Source organism: Leptosomus discolor, chromosome Z (assembly GCF_034619465.1).
Source record: "Leptosomus discolor isolate bLepDis1 chromosome Z, bLepDis1.hap2, whole genome shotgun sequence".
Lineage (NCBI taxonomy): Eukaryota > Metazoa > Chordata > Aves > Leptosomiformes > Leptosomidae > Leptosomus > Leptosomus discolor.
The window spans coordinates 14,568,573-14,584,101 of record NC_141419.1 but is presented as its reverse complement, the minus strand read 5'-3'; the positions used below and the strand labels follow the sequence as shown (position 1 = coordinate 14,584,101).

Genomic DNA, 15,529 nt, shown 5'->3' with positions numbered 1-15,529 from the left:
ATTTATCTAAATTTCGTAAGATGAATTTTTGGTCCTCTTTAACCTGTTTTGCTAATTTTTCTAATGCTTTGTACTCTACTGTTTTCAAGAATATTGCTGGGCGAAATGACAACAGACTACGTGTAGCAGTTGTCTTGGCAGGCAATATAGACATTTATTTTACATAATTATAAGGCTGGAAAAGACAAAAACATTGTCTCTGGAAAACAACATTCACTTTTTTCCTCTTTGTAAGTAGATTTGTATTTGCCCGATAATATAAAATGTCCTGAAGACCTGTAAAATGGCTATTAGCGGAATATTTAATAAAATTTTGCCTAAGTCTGCTGTAAAAACATGCAATGGCTGCTGTAAAGTGATAGGAGAAAATTAAAAACATATGGAGTTCTTCATACTGTGATTGGCCATTCTTTTTTGGCTCCCCTCACACCAAGTCTCACTGGGAGCTTAATATGCCGCAGGCTAGTATAAGTTATAGAAGTCCTAACGTTCTTCTAATTTATGATCGTTGTGATGGGCTTTCAGGACAAGATCCCCAGAGCACAATGAATCGCACCTCTCAGCTTGCTGTTATCACTGATAACTTCAGCTGTATTAGGAGAAAAAAAGCAGGTATTCCTTATTCAATGCAAATCTGAATTTAAGTATAATTCATGTGTTACCTACCTTCCAAATTCAGAGCTACCACTGCTGTATCATCCTCTAATCCTTCAATCACCTCGCACTTATATCTCCCATAATCCTCCAGCATTATATTTGTGATTATAAGAGAGGCATCATTTTCACTGCTTTCTCTCAGAAACACTCTGCCCTGGTAGTTTCCATAGCTCTTTCTGTGATGTCCCATTGCAACAAAGACATCCACTTCTTTGAGGTAATCTGAGGTGAGTTTGGTCCACTTGATTCGGATTTTGTGGGTTCCTGAGCCAGCTGTTGATGTGTGTTCATGGTAAAATTTACATGGCAGTGTGACATTGCCACCCCGGTGTGAGAAGATCTTAGCTTGCTCTGCTACCACAAGTAGACGGGGTCCATTTTCTGCTAGGATTCAAGGAGAAAAACAGAAACAAGAATTAGTCTGCAATCTACCTTTTACAAAATGGGTAAGACCAATGCCATAACAACCGTCAGCTATATTATACATTAGGACTGCAGGATCATTTCCCTGCAATCATTTTGTACCTGTGCAGTAGTAGGATGTATGAATCAGTACATATAATTATTTACTTAGCTGTGAGTATGTCTGCGTGTGTACAATCTCAGACAGGCAGAGAGGCAAACCGGTTTACAGCATTGCCCTTCCCACGTAGGCAGAAGCCATCCTATACTCCATAGTCATGAAGACAGAGTTGTATAAATGTATTTACATAGTTGTATAGCTGGTGGATGAATGGCATCATCCATAAAACCCTCCACACACACATCTTATATTTCTCTGCAGGTTGTTCAAGAGCTATCAGTACTGCATTTTATTCATAATTCAGTTTTTATGTATGGACTCAGCTTATTCAGGCAACAGCATACAAAGCCCCTCACAAGCTGGGATGCAGTGGATCACACTGACAAATCAAGAAAACCATTACTGTATCAAATAACACTATTTATATTGACATGAAAAGTGTCTATTCTAAAATGTCTTATTTTCTATTTGTATTTTATTCTAATTTTGAGTTTATGTTTCCTCCTGACATACTTCCACCAAAGTGAGGAAGTCCAATTTACCTTCAAATGTAAAATCCAATCCTCTCCTGCCCACTTTCTTCATCATCTCAATCCTTTTTTCTTCATCTGCTTTTCTCAACTCCTTCAAACTCAATATTTTATCTTTGATATTTTGAGCCCACTTTTCACACGAACCTGTATTTAACTGGCCTGTTCCTCTCCTCCTCACCCTCACTCCAGACTCTCTGCTCTCTTTTCTCTCTAGTAGGTCACTACAGCTGATGTTCCTTGATGAAATCATTATGTTTAGGACAGTCAGCTTAAGCAGGTGCTCAGATCCAACCTTTAGTCTCTGTGCCTTCTTTGATAGGCTGCGCTGCCTGTGGAAAACGCAGATTTCATGGTAGCAGTCAGCACATGTATCCAAAAGTGAGAATATTTCCTTCTTTCAGTACCTCTTGCCTCTCCTCTCGTGCAGTTTGCAAAATTGATTTAGCAAGCTCAGCACTTCTGTAGATATTGCCACCCTCTATCACTGAGACACGGAGATGGGCTGACAGACGAGGTTTCAGTGACGAGCCCACCAGGATGTTTCCCACACAGCCAGCTGTCTGTTCACAGGACTACAAAAAACCTGTGGTTACAGGGAGACGTTGGGATCTGTAACTCATAAATGTCTCCAGACAGCCCTAGGCTCCTGAGTCTTGTCAATAGGACTGCCAGCTAAATGATATAGTCACTTAAACTGCAGTGTCATCTTGGTTTTGCTATCTGTCCACGCTGCCTACACCAAGCTGCAGAAGAAACCCCAGGGTGTGCAGCATTTTTTAATGACGCAAACAGGTTCAGGTGTGGTAATTGCAAAAACAAACTTGCCAAATGGAAATGTGCATCTGCTTAAGAAAAACAGGTATCCCAAATATGTAGTTCTTTGTCAGGAGATGTTGTGTCAAAAGCATTGATATTATCTGCACAGGACAGATTAGCCAGGGCAGTGGCTTCCTCAAGAATGAACAATCTTGAGTGCTGCAAGTTGTTTTACCAGGATGAGAGACTTTCCTACCCAGTGAAAAATCATTACTGCAGATCAGATCACCTGGTTTTATTTTTCAATGCCCTTCTTCTCAGAGGTGATCAGAGGCTTGGGGCTGCTCTGCTGACCCATCTTCCCCCTTTCAGAGTAGAGCATCCAAGGAGAGAGGTGATCTGAGGCAAGACACCATGGAAAGTGTTGCTAACACTGTTTCCACAGGACAAGGTGAAGGAAGAAAGTGAAGGCAGCCAGGACAGTTTGTCTGAGAATTTCCCTGCTTCCTTCAGGGACAAAGATGTTCCACAGACTTCTGTCCACCTTGGGAGGAGAAATGTTATGCTTTGGGGTGGTTATTACCAAGAAATCTGAATCAGAGCTCAACTATGCTGGGTCTTTAACACTGAAATAGTCAAGTTAATAAATATTAGCAGGAAGGACTGGGGCAGGAGGGAGAGGCTGACTCAGGCTGCTGAAGGTCTTTCTTTCTAACAACAACTAGTCGATGCCAGCAAAGCCTGGAGACTTGCCCAGAGCACTGTCACCTCTGACTCCAGTGTTAGCATCCTAATGCGGTGGTGTAACTCTCTCCTGTCAGTTTCCCACCTTCTCTGGCCCTTTGCAGCAGCCATTACCTTTATATCTCAGTATGTGTAAAAGAACAGAGGGGATGGCAACCTGGGAAAGAAAGGAAAAGCATGGCTTCTCTCAGCCTGGAACACCTGCTATGTCCCTGGAGGCTCAAAGTGAGATGCAACGCTTGAAATGTGGCTTCACCTTCAAGTTTTCTAAAAGCCAGTGTTTTTTTACAGAAAAAGAGACGATGTGCCCTTCTCTCTGGCAAGACAGCGAGGCAGAAAATTACATTGCTGCTGCTTCCAAACCTAAGAGAGGAGGAAGGAAGAATCTCCAGCTTTCAAGGAAAAGCAGATGTCAGATCGGGGGATGCTGCATAATTTTTTTGGGCTAGAAGACATGCAGAAGACATGCAGGCAGCAGGGATTCAGCAACAGGCCAAGAACTCTTTATTATCCAGCAGCCAGTGAGAATCAGGGCCAAATTCACCTACCTGCATATTTTTGGGAGCATGGCAAAATGAATGGTCTTGGTTCTTCTGGACAGAGAAGGAGTTAAAAAAACCAACCACAACAGACAAAAAAAAATGCCCAAACATAGAGCAAACCACAATCCTTTCATTTATAGTATGTTTAGCAGTCTGGATGCAGTATTCTATATTACTGCTCTGAAAGTCAGTTTAAATAAGGACTGAATCCTGCTTCCTGGGTTACCTTAATAAAATGAACAATGATCTGTTGTGAAATGGTGGTGATCTGATCATGGAAGACGGGATAAACACTCTTTTAAAGGCTTGTTAGAGTGGCTTGCTGACTACTTTCCTCATGAGGTTTCTGACAAGTCTTCTCCTTCTGAACAAAATTATCTTTGTATCTAAATGGCAGGGATATCTAAAAGACGAGTGCAAGAAGGAAAAAGATGGGATGCGTGAGTGTTATCACAGAGTCCAGTATGTTGCTTGAAGAAGACAATACGTCTTTTTCCCCAGAATTATTTTCTTCAGAATTACCATCAGAGAACTTGTAAGGTGAATGGCCAAACAACTATAAATTCTGCAAACCCCAGATAATGCCTTGCTAAACAGTTGTCTGCAATAGGACAGTTTGGATCCTTGCTGGAGACAAGACAGACCACATGCATGGTCACTCAAGAGCCTCAGATAGTGGACTAAGGGTGAGAAATGTGCTGGGCAATGACCAGCTGCTCCTTCTGTTGTGAACAGAGATGGCAACAGCCTGGTCATTGGCTCTGTTCTCAGCTCCAAGGTCAGAAATGGGATGAGAAAGGTTTGCTAGGTGGGCTTTTCACCCTTCCTGGCATATTTTGCCTTGTTAGACAGGCAGCAGCTTAACTGTTAGTACAGAACCAGGCACCACTGGTGAATGATTCGCCACATTTTTTCCACTCCTGCTTCCCTACTATGGATTCAAACAGGCTATGGCCCTTTGTTAATCCTCTTGGTGCAATTAGATTGATGACAAAGGCAACATAATGCAAAAACAGCTAAGCTAGCTATAGATAAGTTTGTCCAAGTAGAGAAACTGTCCAGCTGTGCAGGGTAATACACAACTCTGTGAGCTGCTTTTCCAAGCTGTAGGAAAAGACTGCCTGCTACAAACAAAAACTCACTTAGAAACTTGCTACTCGGGTTGCTTTGCTGTATCTCAGCGGTGCCAAATCAAGCAGATATATACTGCAGGCAAAAGGGTATCTTGCTACCTTAGGAAAAAAGGCATGGGCAGCAGCATGCTATCCACCTCTTTTATTCTCCACCTCCCTTTCCCACTCGTCTGAATGCTCTGCAATTAGCACTGCTGTTCTGGTTGTCATTACTTTGTACACATCTAACCTTGGCTTCAGTGTGGTTCCCATTTCAACGACAGTGAATGGACTTGCTCTCATGCTGCTAGAGCCCTCAGTTCAGTTTCACCTGGTGCCTTACTTGTTTAGTTCCAAATTTGACTGCTAGACCCATATTCAGATTCATTTTGCTTTTTAGCTGGTTTGGTGGGGTTTTTCTCAGTGTGGAGTTTTCTTTTTGTTTGGGGTTTGGTTTATTTTCCTCTCTTAATTGGCTTATGCACTCAAGAGTAATGGCAAGCCAGGTTTGGAAAACCGGGAACATAGTCCAGGGCAGAAAGGATGAGTCACAACACGACCCTCGGCAAACAGCTTTATCCATTTGATCCATCAGAACTGTGGAGAACCTTATGCTGGCCTGGCTAGAAAGCTTGATTATTCCCACACTTTAATGGAGTAACTTACAGAATAACAGTGGAAAAAAACTTTGTACATTTTTAGAGGCAAAAAGTAATAAATCAGGGATCACATCATAGACGTGTTTTGTCAGATAAACCGATGTATTGCCTAAATGTTCCATGCTGTTAGCAAGCCATTAGTTTAATAACACCATGTGCCATCCTACTTTAAATAAACACACAGTTGTTTCTTGCTTTCCTGTAGTATTACCAGTGACTTGAGCATAACTTGCATGTGAATATATCCTCACTCTTCCTATAGCAGTGGCATGTTTTGTTGTCCTGCCACCCTTATCTAAAACTCAAAAATCATTTCTGTGATAACAATAAATCGCGCTTGCTATAATATGTACAAAAGTGCACTATGAATATGTATATATATATAGGTGTGTATTACTCAGAGAATCCGACGGGAAAAACATGAGGAAGAATTAGACACACTTTTTTGCACATGCTTTGCCTACTACATTTTTTCTACTGTGTTTTAAATAACTACTTATTTTTTTCTGCTTTTGGAAAAATAAATATAAAAAATTTTGCATATCAGCTGTAAGACTGGGAAAAGCTGTTCTTAATTTGGACCTAGCATTAATGCAATCTTTTTTTTTTATTTAATGAGAAAGAAAATACAAGCACCACACTCCTGTGTTCTTGACTTTAAACTTCTAAATAGATCCGGTTCTACAATGGATAAAATACTCTCTACACATTTCTTTTAAGTTTTCTCGTACAGATTGTAAAAGAGATCCTAAATAAATCTTAGTTAAAAAGTTCAGGTACTTGGTTCCAAATCATTGTACAGCTAAAAACACCCATTTTATAAACGGCAGAGGGGAAATCTGTTTCTCAAAAATAGAGATAACAAGATTAAGGTAAAACATTTTTCAGCTGATCCCATCTACTCAATATGAGTAACATGTTGGAGTGTATTTTTTAAAGGGGCCGTATTAACTCAAGTTTGGGTTTCTTAAGAGCACATAAAACCATCAAGGCAATAACAAACTTCAGCTCTTCTAAAATATTGCCACCTTTTGCCATAAATAACTTTAAGTATGTGTTTACTTCAGTATAGATAAAGAAATTGCCTGAAGATCAGGGTTCATAGAACAGAATAGAACAGAAATCATGACAATGTCTCTGCACCTCTTCTGCACAGAACAACATCTTCATGGGTGTCATTGAGACTGTTTGACAAAATCAAAATATCACACCAAAGCAGCGAAGATCTTTTGTAGTTCTTTAATTACCTTTAAATGCTACATATATATATATGGGATTAGACTGATGGAGCAAATAAAGATAAATCAGTAATTTAAATTTATGTTTAATGTGAATCCTTTTGCTTCTGTAATAATTTTTTACAACCCAAATATACCGGTACCTATCATTTAAGGTCTAGTCCAGATTATGCAGTCCTGAATGTCTTTAATAAAACCAACATGTCAAGAGGAGGCGAGGTTGCTTTTTCCTGATATTTGTATTACATGCTATTGCAACATGGCATGCTCTGAAGACGAAAGCAAGTAATGTTGATGTAGGAGAATCAGCTCAACTATAAAAAGAGACTGCAAAATGGATCATGACATAATCTAAAGTACCCTGAATGGCAACAAAACTAGTAAGAAATTTAAAGTGGAGAAGCTAAATGCAAGAAAATGGGAAGAAATAACAGATAACATCACTGAAAATGGAAAAATGCAGAAACGTGGACCATAGGAAGAAAATCAAAAGGAAAGTGGAAGAGCATGAAACTCGGAAAGATAAGAATTAGTGTAAGAGGTCAAATCAGAAATGCATCTAATCTCTTATCATGTTTTTGGCTAGTCCAGCAAGTCTGTGCAGCTTCTTTCTCTCTGTTGGTTCTGGCTTGTTTTGAAGAAAAGGAAGCGGATTATAAATAAAATGCATTATCATGCAGAACAAGTTGGGCACAAGTTGGGCAAAGATTTGTTCTGCTTTTGTTATTGATTAATTGATTTAACTGCCTTTTTTTTTTTTTTTTCAATAGGGCAATATTAGAAAGTTTTCTACTCATTCCATGTTGATATATTTCTTGGTATGTACAAACAAACCTGTGAAGAGATCTTGACAGGCAAATGGGTGTATTCTTAATCTGAAATGGAAAGAAATGCTGCAAAATGTAAATTCACTTACAAGCAAGGAAAAGCTAAAAAGTTAAAGGTTGATCCTTCATAAACCAGACTTTGTATTCTCTTCACTGGCCTTTCTTGATGTATCTAAAACCTGAACAAACTGGAAGCATATGTTAAAGGTTCCTGCCACCCTTAAGTAATTAACTTAGCAATTACTGTAATGGCTTAGTCAACTTCCTTTATTCTGCAGAACAGCTATACACAGAAGAATGTTCTTATCTCTGAAGTGTACTCTGCCTTTTTGAATAATTGGTCAGCAACTAGCACTACAAATAGATTAGAGAGATATACAAAGCTGAGCACTGAAAAGAATCATTTTCCCCTCTCATGGGTCACAGAGTCCTTTGCAGATCTCGACTTCAGAGAAAAACATGAGTCTTTAATTACATAGATATGCTTAGAGTAGTATTGTTTTCTTGTTGTGGACAATTACGTGGCTAGGGTATACTGATGTCCCATTTGCACATTCAGCAGATTATTTAATTTAGGATTACGATTTTTTCTACAGAGTGAAATTGGTATCCCCTAAGGCACACACAGTTTACCGGGGTGGGTGGTAATTTAATAAGTTAAATTTAAATTTAACGTATTTAAATATAGTTTTCTCATTTGCTTTTATGTACACAAGTTAAACTGGAATGACTCTTGTATGCAGACAACCTACCAGAGAGGAAGGTGATATGGTCAAGCACTCTGGGATAATAGAGCAGCCTGGCCAAAACCATGAAATCTACCAGGGGCTTCAGGAAAGGAATGAAGTCACAGAAGAGATAAAATGCAGCTTTAGATATTTTGTAAGTTTTGTTCCTGGATATTGGAATGAAACCAAAGAAGAAAAGATATAAACAAAAGAAGTGGGTCAGAGGAAAGAAGCAGAAAGGAATACTGGCAAAGGTAGAGAGGTAAAACTGTCTAGCAGATGAGAAATTTGACTGAGATCCAGTTTCACTGTATTAAACAACAAGAGGAGAATCAGGAACTAGAGCTGACACTGACAGCAGGAACAGAGATATTCATGAAGCCAGCGACTCATTTCTAAGAAAAATTGAAAGACTTAAGAGAGGACACATTTCTACCTATTGCAATGTTAAGAGTTTGGCATGTGTTTAGAAAAGCTAAAGAAATCCACAGTTTCAAGACAGTGGACATTTGAAAGACAGAGCTTTGTTCATAAAAGCAATGACCTGTCAGTGTAATCAGAGAACAATAGAATTTATGAAATACAGTTCATTCTGGTTAGCAAACACTGAGTCTGAGAGAGATGGCAGGAGTTTTTATACTAATGCAGGGGCAGCAAAGTGGGGTAACTAGATCTGGTTCCTGACACAGAGAGTTGTTAAGGGAGTCAGAAGCTCACTGAAATAGCTGTCAGGCTGTAATACAGTATTAATAGGTGGGTGCTTTTTAGGAAAGCCAAATGAAAGATAGAGGTGATGAGGTGGAACTGTACACTACTGCTTTAGCAGGTTGTGAAGAAATAAGAAATGATAGTGAGGACAAAATGGAACACGGATCAAAAGCATGTCAGGAAGGACTGTAAAAGATCTTCCTGTAGCAGTGAAAAAAAAGTCCTTTAAACAGGCATGAGTTCATTTTGTAGTATGGAGTCACTATGCAGATAAAGATGGAGGACAATAGAGAAATGGTCCAAGTGCTATAATAACAAACCCTCTCTTTTTAATAACATTGGTTTTGATGCTCTGGAAGTGTGATGTTGTTTAAAGTGCATGGGTGCATTGATATGAAATGAAAACATAAAGATGAAAGCTGAACTCAGAAAATACAGCCTGATCAAAGAAAAGGGTAGGAAGCCCCCACAGCCTGAAGTACTGATGTTACTACTGACACTTGGTATGGCAAATCTGATGGCAGAGATATTAGCTCATCTGTCACTTTAAGAGTGGTACCATGTGTTTCTGGACAACAGCAAAATAATGAATATATGTAAGAAAAGTAATTTAATCATTAACAGGACAATTAGTCTGACCTCAACAGAAAACAGGACCTTAGAACAATTTTTGGAGAAAAATTGTCGAAGAACAGAAATAGAGTAAGTCACTAAAAAGAGGGGTAAAATGCAGCAGATATTTAGCAAAGTGTGCCAGAGTAATTTGATACCAACTGTATAACAAAAATAAATGTACAGGACCAGGGAAACGCGATGCACCAATTGTTTGGAGCTCAGGGAAGTGAGTGATATGGGAAATATATGAAATTAGACAGGATAGAGAAAGTAAGTGTTTTGCTGGAAACTTTGATATGTGTCTAAGAACCAGATACAGAAGAGACTGCAATTGGTTGGGCTGAAACATCAATGATTAGCCTAGAAAAAGGCCAGTGAACTGTCTCCAGTATAATTTTGAGACTCTGATATTTGGACTATTTTACCTCGTGAAGTGAATGTCACTATTGAATTAATAAAATTTTCACATGGCAGATTAAGCATCACTGAAGAGAGGAGAATGTTTGAAGAAAGAAGGGTGGAAAAAGTATGATAACATTTAATATCGAATGTATAATCTAGATTTTTAAGGCCTAGTGCAAAGAATTATTGACATAAAGCTTGTACTTGTTAATTGCAAGTGATAATGAGGGAGAATGACTACTAAATATTGTCTGTCACAATAGACCATCTATCAGCACTGCAGCAAGGCTGGGAAGAGTACAAATTTGATCCAAGGTCTGAAAAACAAAGCATTGTAGCTTGGAAATGAAAATACTAATGCCAGTGTAAGACCTTATCTGGAATAAAATCCAGGCTGGGCACGCTCAAGAAGTATGAATTCAAACAAGAACCAGTGTAAAGATGAACTGCTAACATTATCAGGTAACTGGAGGTTATACACTTAGAGAAGAATTTGAAAGCATTTACTCAAATGATAGTTGTGAGGATATCGTGTTACTTTGTCAACGTTTTAAAGTGAAAATTAAGTAAGAAAAATTGTTATTTGAAGCTAAGGAACAACACTAGGAGAAGCATAAGTCCATACATAAGTCCATCTGTGAATAAACATGGAGAGTTAGAAGGTTTTTTGTATCAGAAAAATAGGGTCCAAAACTACCTTGCAGTAACAAGATTTGAAACCCAGATTTTCTAAAAACGAACTAATACCTGCAGGAAATTACATGATGTAAAGAAAGGAGAATAGAAGGCTGTTTAGTTCATTGCCTCAGGAGACCCCTTTCAGCTCTGGGTTCTTGACTACACAACATCTATCCACACCTTTTGTAATCCCAAGGCATTCCAAAGCGTGCAATCTGGGAGGAGCTCAGCTACACAACTCTTGGATTTCAGCTGTGGAGGGGGATGCTACAATCCTTAATGTAATATAAAATACCTTTTGTATGAAGCTGTAACACACGTGTTCTACAGGCTTCCCTGATTTCCAGCTCATTTCCAGGTGTAGATCACCGTATGTGTTTATGCAGCATTGGGCAGAGTGCAATCCCAACCCTGATGGGATTCCACAATGCAGAGAGGAATGAGAAAAAATAATAGTAAAAATACCAAGTTCCTAGCAGATTCATTCTTTTGTGGTCTGTGTATTTCAGAGCCTGAATCAGCTGATGTACAAAGCTCATGGTGGAGCTCAATTTTAAGCATTTTCCAACTTTCCTTAAAGGAATAAACTCTCGAGGTTCAGATGAGTTTTCAGGGATAGGGAGAATTATCTGTCTTGAAACTAACAACTTTGTATTATTTAGCACTTGCAGACTGCACTGTACACATGCTGAAGGACTAGTCATAAGTGACCTGTATGACCTGCAAATCACACTAAACTACTGACTAAGAAAGTATAACATACACAGATTAAGGAAAAATAATTTTAATTTAATTTAATTATTTCCACTAATTTAATCTTCCAGCAAGGTAAAGTTCAGAGATAAATATCTGCATTATACAAGGAAAGGCAAACTATATGTTTTATATTTATTAGACATTGATGTCAAATTTGAAATTTACTCTGGAGGACAAATATTCATCATGTTACAACAGCGAAATATCTTCATTTTGATATAACACATTTATTTGACCTTCGTCCTGTGCGTTTCCTTAGAGTGAAACCACCTATCTGTTATTCCTTATTTGACCTTGACAATCCAAGTGCCTATTTTTTAATAGGTGCAGGGTACCTTTAACTTCTGTGACTTTCCTGTGAACTTCTAAATATTCAGGATTTCCTAGAAACCTGCCCTAATTTGGTAATTCATATTTACACGAACATTCAGATAACACAATTTGCCAGCTGTTGAGAGACAGAAATCAAACTTTAAAGACAAACAAAGAGAATAATAATGCTGCATTTCTTAATTTTGCAAAATTAATCTTAGCCAGCCTCAAGAAACCTATAAATGAAAGCAGGAAAACCCTGTTAGTTCTGCCTGTCTTTACTGCATATATCTCCTGTTTTTTCTTACACAGAATGACCCTCAACTACTGAAGCTGGGACTGAAAAAACAGCTGCATTGTACTGCATCAAATTCTGCTACAGCTATAAGCTCTAGGATTCAAACATGAACCAAACAAGATTATGTCGAAGGCCAGCATAACACTTAGTGTGAATTCAAGGTATGAGGAAAGACACATTTCTTTCGGGGTAAGCTACTTTTTTTTTTTTTTTTTTTTTCTGTTTTAAATTGCCCAATTATGATCTCAGATGTGCTGAGCCTTTTCAAATAACAAACAGCAATCATTTTCTGTCATGTGAAGAACTATGTATAACAGTCTTCTTAAACTTAAATCTATTCCACAATAAATTAAAGTTATTGCAACCCATTGCAGTTTCTTATTACTTTAGAATGCATGCCTTTTTTCTTTATCTTAAATCATGCTGTACTTTACTCACTAATCTTTGCAAGGTTGTGACTAAGTGCTATTAAACAGTGCAACTTTTGCTTTTTACTTTCCTTAGGACTAATAATAATGCAACAGAACCAGAAAAGAAAAGGTTTGGTTACCAGTGATAATAATATTTTAAAAACAGTGTAACAGAATAAAAAAATAAGGATCGTAAAGTGCATTATTCTGTTTCCCTCATCAGCCTGCAGATATTGTTATTTTCTCATGTATTTCCTTACCTTGAATGTGAATAATTCTTTCATGCTCCAGACTTGAGTTGTCAGGGTGAGGTTCAGCCCAGCAGACAGAAATCAGCACCAGAAAAAGTAGACTCTTCATCTTCATAGTCAAAAGAATCTTCTTCACTGTAAGGGTATCACATACAAAGAGGCTTGTGAATTTTTGGAAACCTTAACAATGATGCACTGCACAACTTGTTACAGCCATGATCTTATGAGGGAACTATAACATATTTAATCCACTCAGCTGCAAATATTACAACAGCTAGTAATTTTTTAGTAATTTCTTAGACATGAAGACAGGACTTTTGTTAATTGAAACTGACAATCCATATTTAACTCTGCCTATGCAGAAATACAACATGAAAAACAAAAGCAGACACACAAATATACATAAACCAAACTCCTTGCAAGACCATATGTAAGTAATACCTGTGTTTCAAAAAATGTTCTAATGTACTTTTGCTTTTCCAGCCCCTACTCTAGATCTGGTCTATACATACAGTTAAAACAATCAAAGCTATCACTATATCTACATCCACTGCATGATGCAATCTGCTGGTGATAGATTTTCAAGATTAAAACAATCTTCTCATAGGTTTTGTCATTTCAATCAAGATTGCAAGTTAACTTAGCAGTCAGGGTGGCAAGTTTGTTTAAGCTGAGCAATAAAGATGACAAAACATTTCTTAGGCTTACTAGAAAGATCTATTTTATTTCAGATCCACTTACCATTTTAAAAGATGTCTAAATACACAATGAAATGTTCGAAACCATGCACAAAGTAGGTTAGAGTTGTATATGCTACCACTGCAGTTGCCCTGATTGATTTTTCATTCATTTCTACCTAGAATGCTGACGCACTAACTTAGTGTGTGCCAGGTAGGGTCTCTGCAGTCAGCAGAGCTGAGCGCTGCAGGGAAAATCTCTGCCAGCCTCTGAGTAGTAATTAGGCAAATGACAACCTGAAATAGAAAAGGAGGCATAAAATGCAAGAAGTTTTAAGTAGAGGGTTCAGGCTGTTGTGTGTTTTATAGCTATAATTTTTTTGACCCTGACTTCTTGAAATAAAAGATAGCTATTTCCCATCTTTACCTTTCAAGAGACTAGGATTTTTTCCCCAATCATCAAACAGTGGCAGCATTATTAATATGCTTTCTCTGTAATGCAGAGAGAATTTTTTTCCCCCCTTTTTCTCTATCAGAGCTAGAAACATATCAATGTTGCAGGATGCTCTTATTCAGAACCTGGGTCAAGGTCCAAGCTTTGCCAACAGTCCCTGTTCCCAAATAGACTCAAACACCTATGTGTTTCAAGTCAAGATCCAAATATCGTCATCCAAACAAATCTCTGTTACTGACTAAAATGCAGAAATGCTATTGCCATTTTTTCATAAGAGAGCATGCATGTTACTTGCCTGCCCTTCCATTTCTTCAAAGCGACTTTGGGTGGGAGTTCAAAGCCAATTCAGCACCTCTTACTCCTTACTGTGGAGTGTCTAGAGGTAGGACAAGTGCTCGCTGCACACTATTTTCCAGGTGGTCCACGCTCAGTAACTCAAGACTCTCCGGCCACTCCCTCTTTCCTGGAAAGCTTGTCAGGCTGATGACCTCCACTCCGGACAGCAAGGACAGATGTGGCTCCCCCTAGAGCACATCAGCCCGAGTATAAGGCTGAGCAGAGGGGTCACGCAAGTGCAGCTGGTGTCCCTCCTGCATCATGGGACAGTCAGCCTGGCTGGTTTTATTCCATCTAAGAGTGAAAAATGCTTTGGGTTTGGTGTTTGTTTTTTGGCTGTTGACTAACAACTGACAATTCTTTATTGGTGGGGGAGAGTGTCATTGATTTAGAAATAGTCTAGTTAGTAAATAAGTTTTGATTTTGAAGGTAAAGTTTATGGGGGCATTCCCACTTCAATATGCAGCTTGGAGCTGTGCTAGATGCAAAACCTCCTGGACCCAGTGAGTGGGGTTAAAGCCCACAGGGGCTCTACAGACCTGCTCTGGGAGCACTGTAGCTGCTCATTAACACTTTTGTCTCTACCTTTTGCCATAAACCTGCTCTTTTCCATGGCACTAGTGAAAAGAAACAGCTACATAATCTGATGACAGGCAGTACTACCTTTTTTGGGGACAGCATCACCATCTCCACCAAACCCTGTGTGCACAGGGACTGGGGCTGTATTGTGCAATGAGAAAGATTTACCTTCAGTTACATGGATGGAGAACTCCACACATGCCCCCTCTTCCTTGTCAAGGTCTCCGTTATATGATGGGGGAAAGTCCTCCCGTGTAGCATCATCAGGTGATGATTGTCAGACAATTAGTTTCAGGATTAGCCTGGTGCACTGAGGGGGCAGGATACACCTTTTAGAGATATTTGCCTATACCTTCAGGCAAATATCATGTTACTCTATAGAGTTTATGTGATAGTATCACATAAGCAGGAAAAGAGGCAGGTCAATGATGACTTGGAGATCTGCTCTTCCTTTTCCACAATTTCCTGGATGCAGCTGAACAATTTTAGATGTCACAAACCACAGACGTGGTAAAATCAACATTCAGTTACAGATCAACAATTTTTTTGGAGGGATATACACAAGATGGTGGTACTTTAGCTTTGTTAATAGGCTAAGTTTACAGTGGCTGGGTTTCCAGTTTTCCCTAATTGCCACAGGCAGAAAGGGCATCCTAAAGAGTTCATTGTGTGCGCAGAAGCACACGGACAAATAGCGTGTGTATGCACATCTGTGCTCTCTTTGAGTCTAGTTT

At 38.8% G+C, this 15,529-nt stretch overlaps 1 protein-coding gene across 2 annotated transcripts in view; it reads right to left on the bottom strand.

Moving 5' to 3' along the window:
• The window catches only part of HAPLN1 (hyaluronan and proteoglycan link protein 1), a 28,737-nt gene extending 15,879 nt beyond the window's left edge, over positions 1 to 12,858 (bottom strand). The window contains exons 1-2 of one of the 2 annotated variants that reach the window (XM_009959551.2): positions 12,759 to 12,858; positions 667 to 1,041 (exon numbers count right to left, since the gene is read on the bottom strand). In XM_009959551.2, coding sequence (XP_009957853.2) covers positions 667 to 1,041; positions 12,759 to 12,858 — 475 coding nt within the window. The remainder of the gene's footprint in view (positions 1 to 666; positions 1,042 to 12,758) is intronic. The other variant, XM_086479815.1, reaches the window with a different exon arrangement.
• Between the last annotated feature and the right edge of the window lie 2,671 nt (positions 12,859 to 15,529).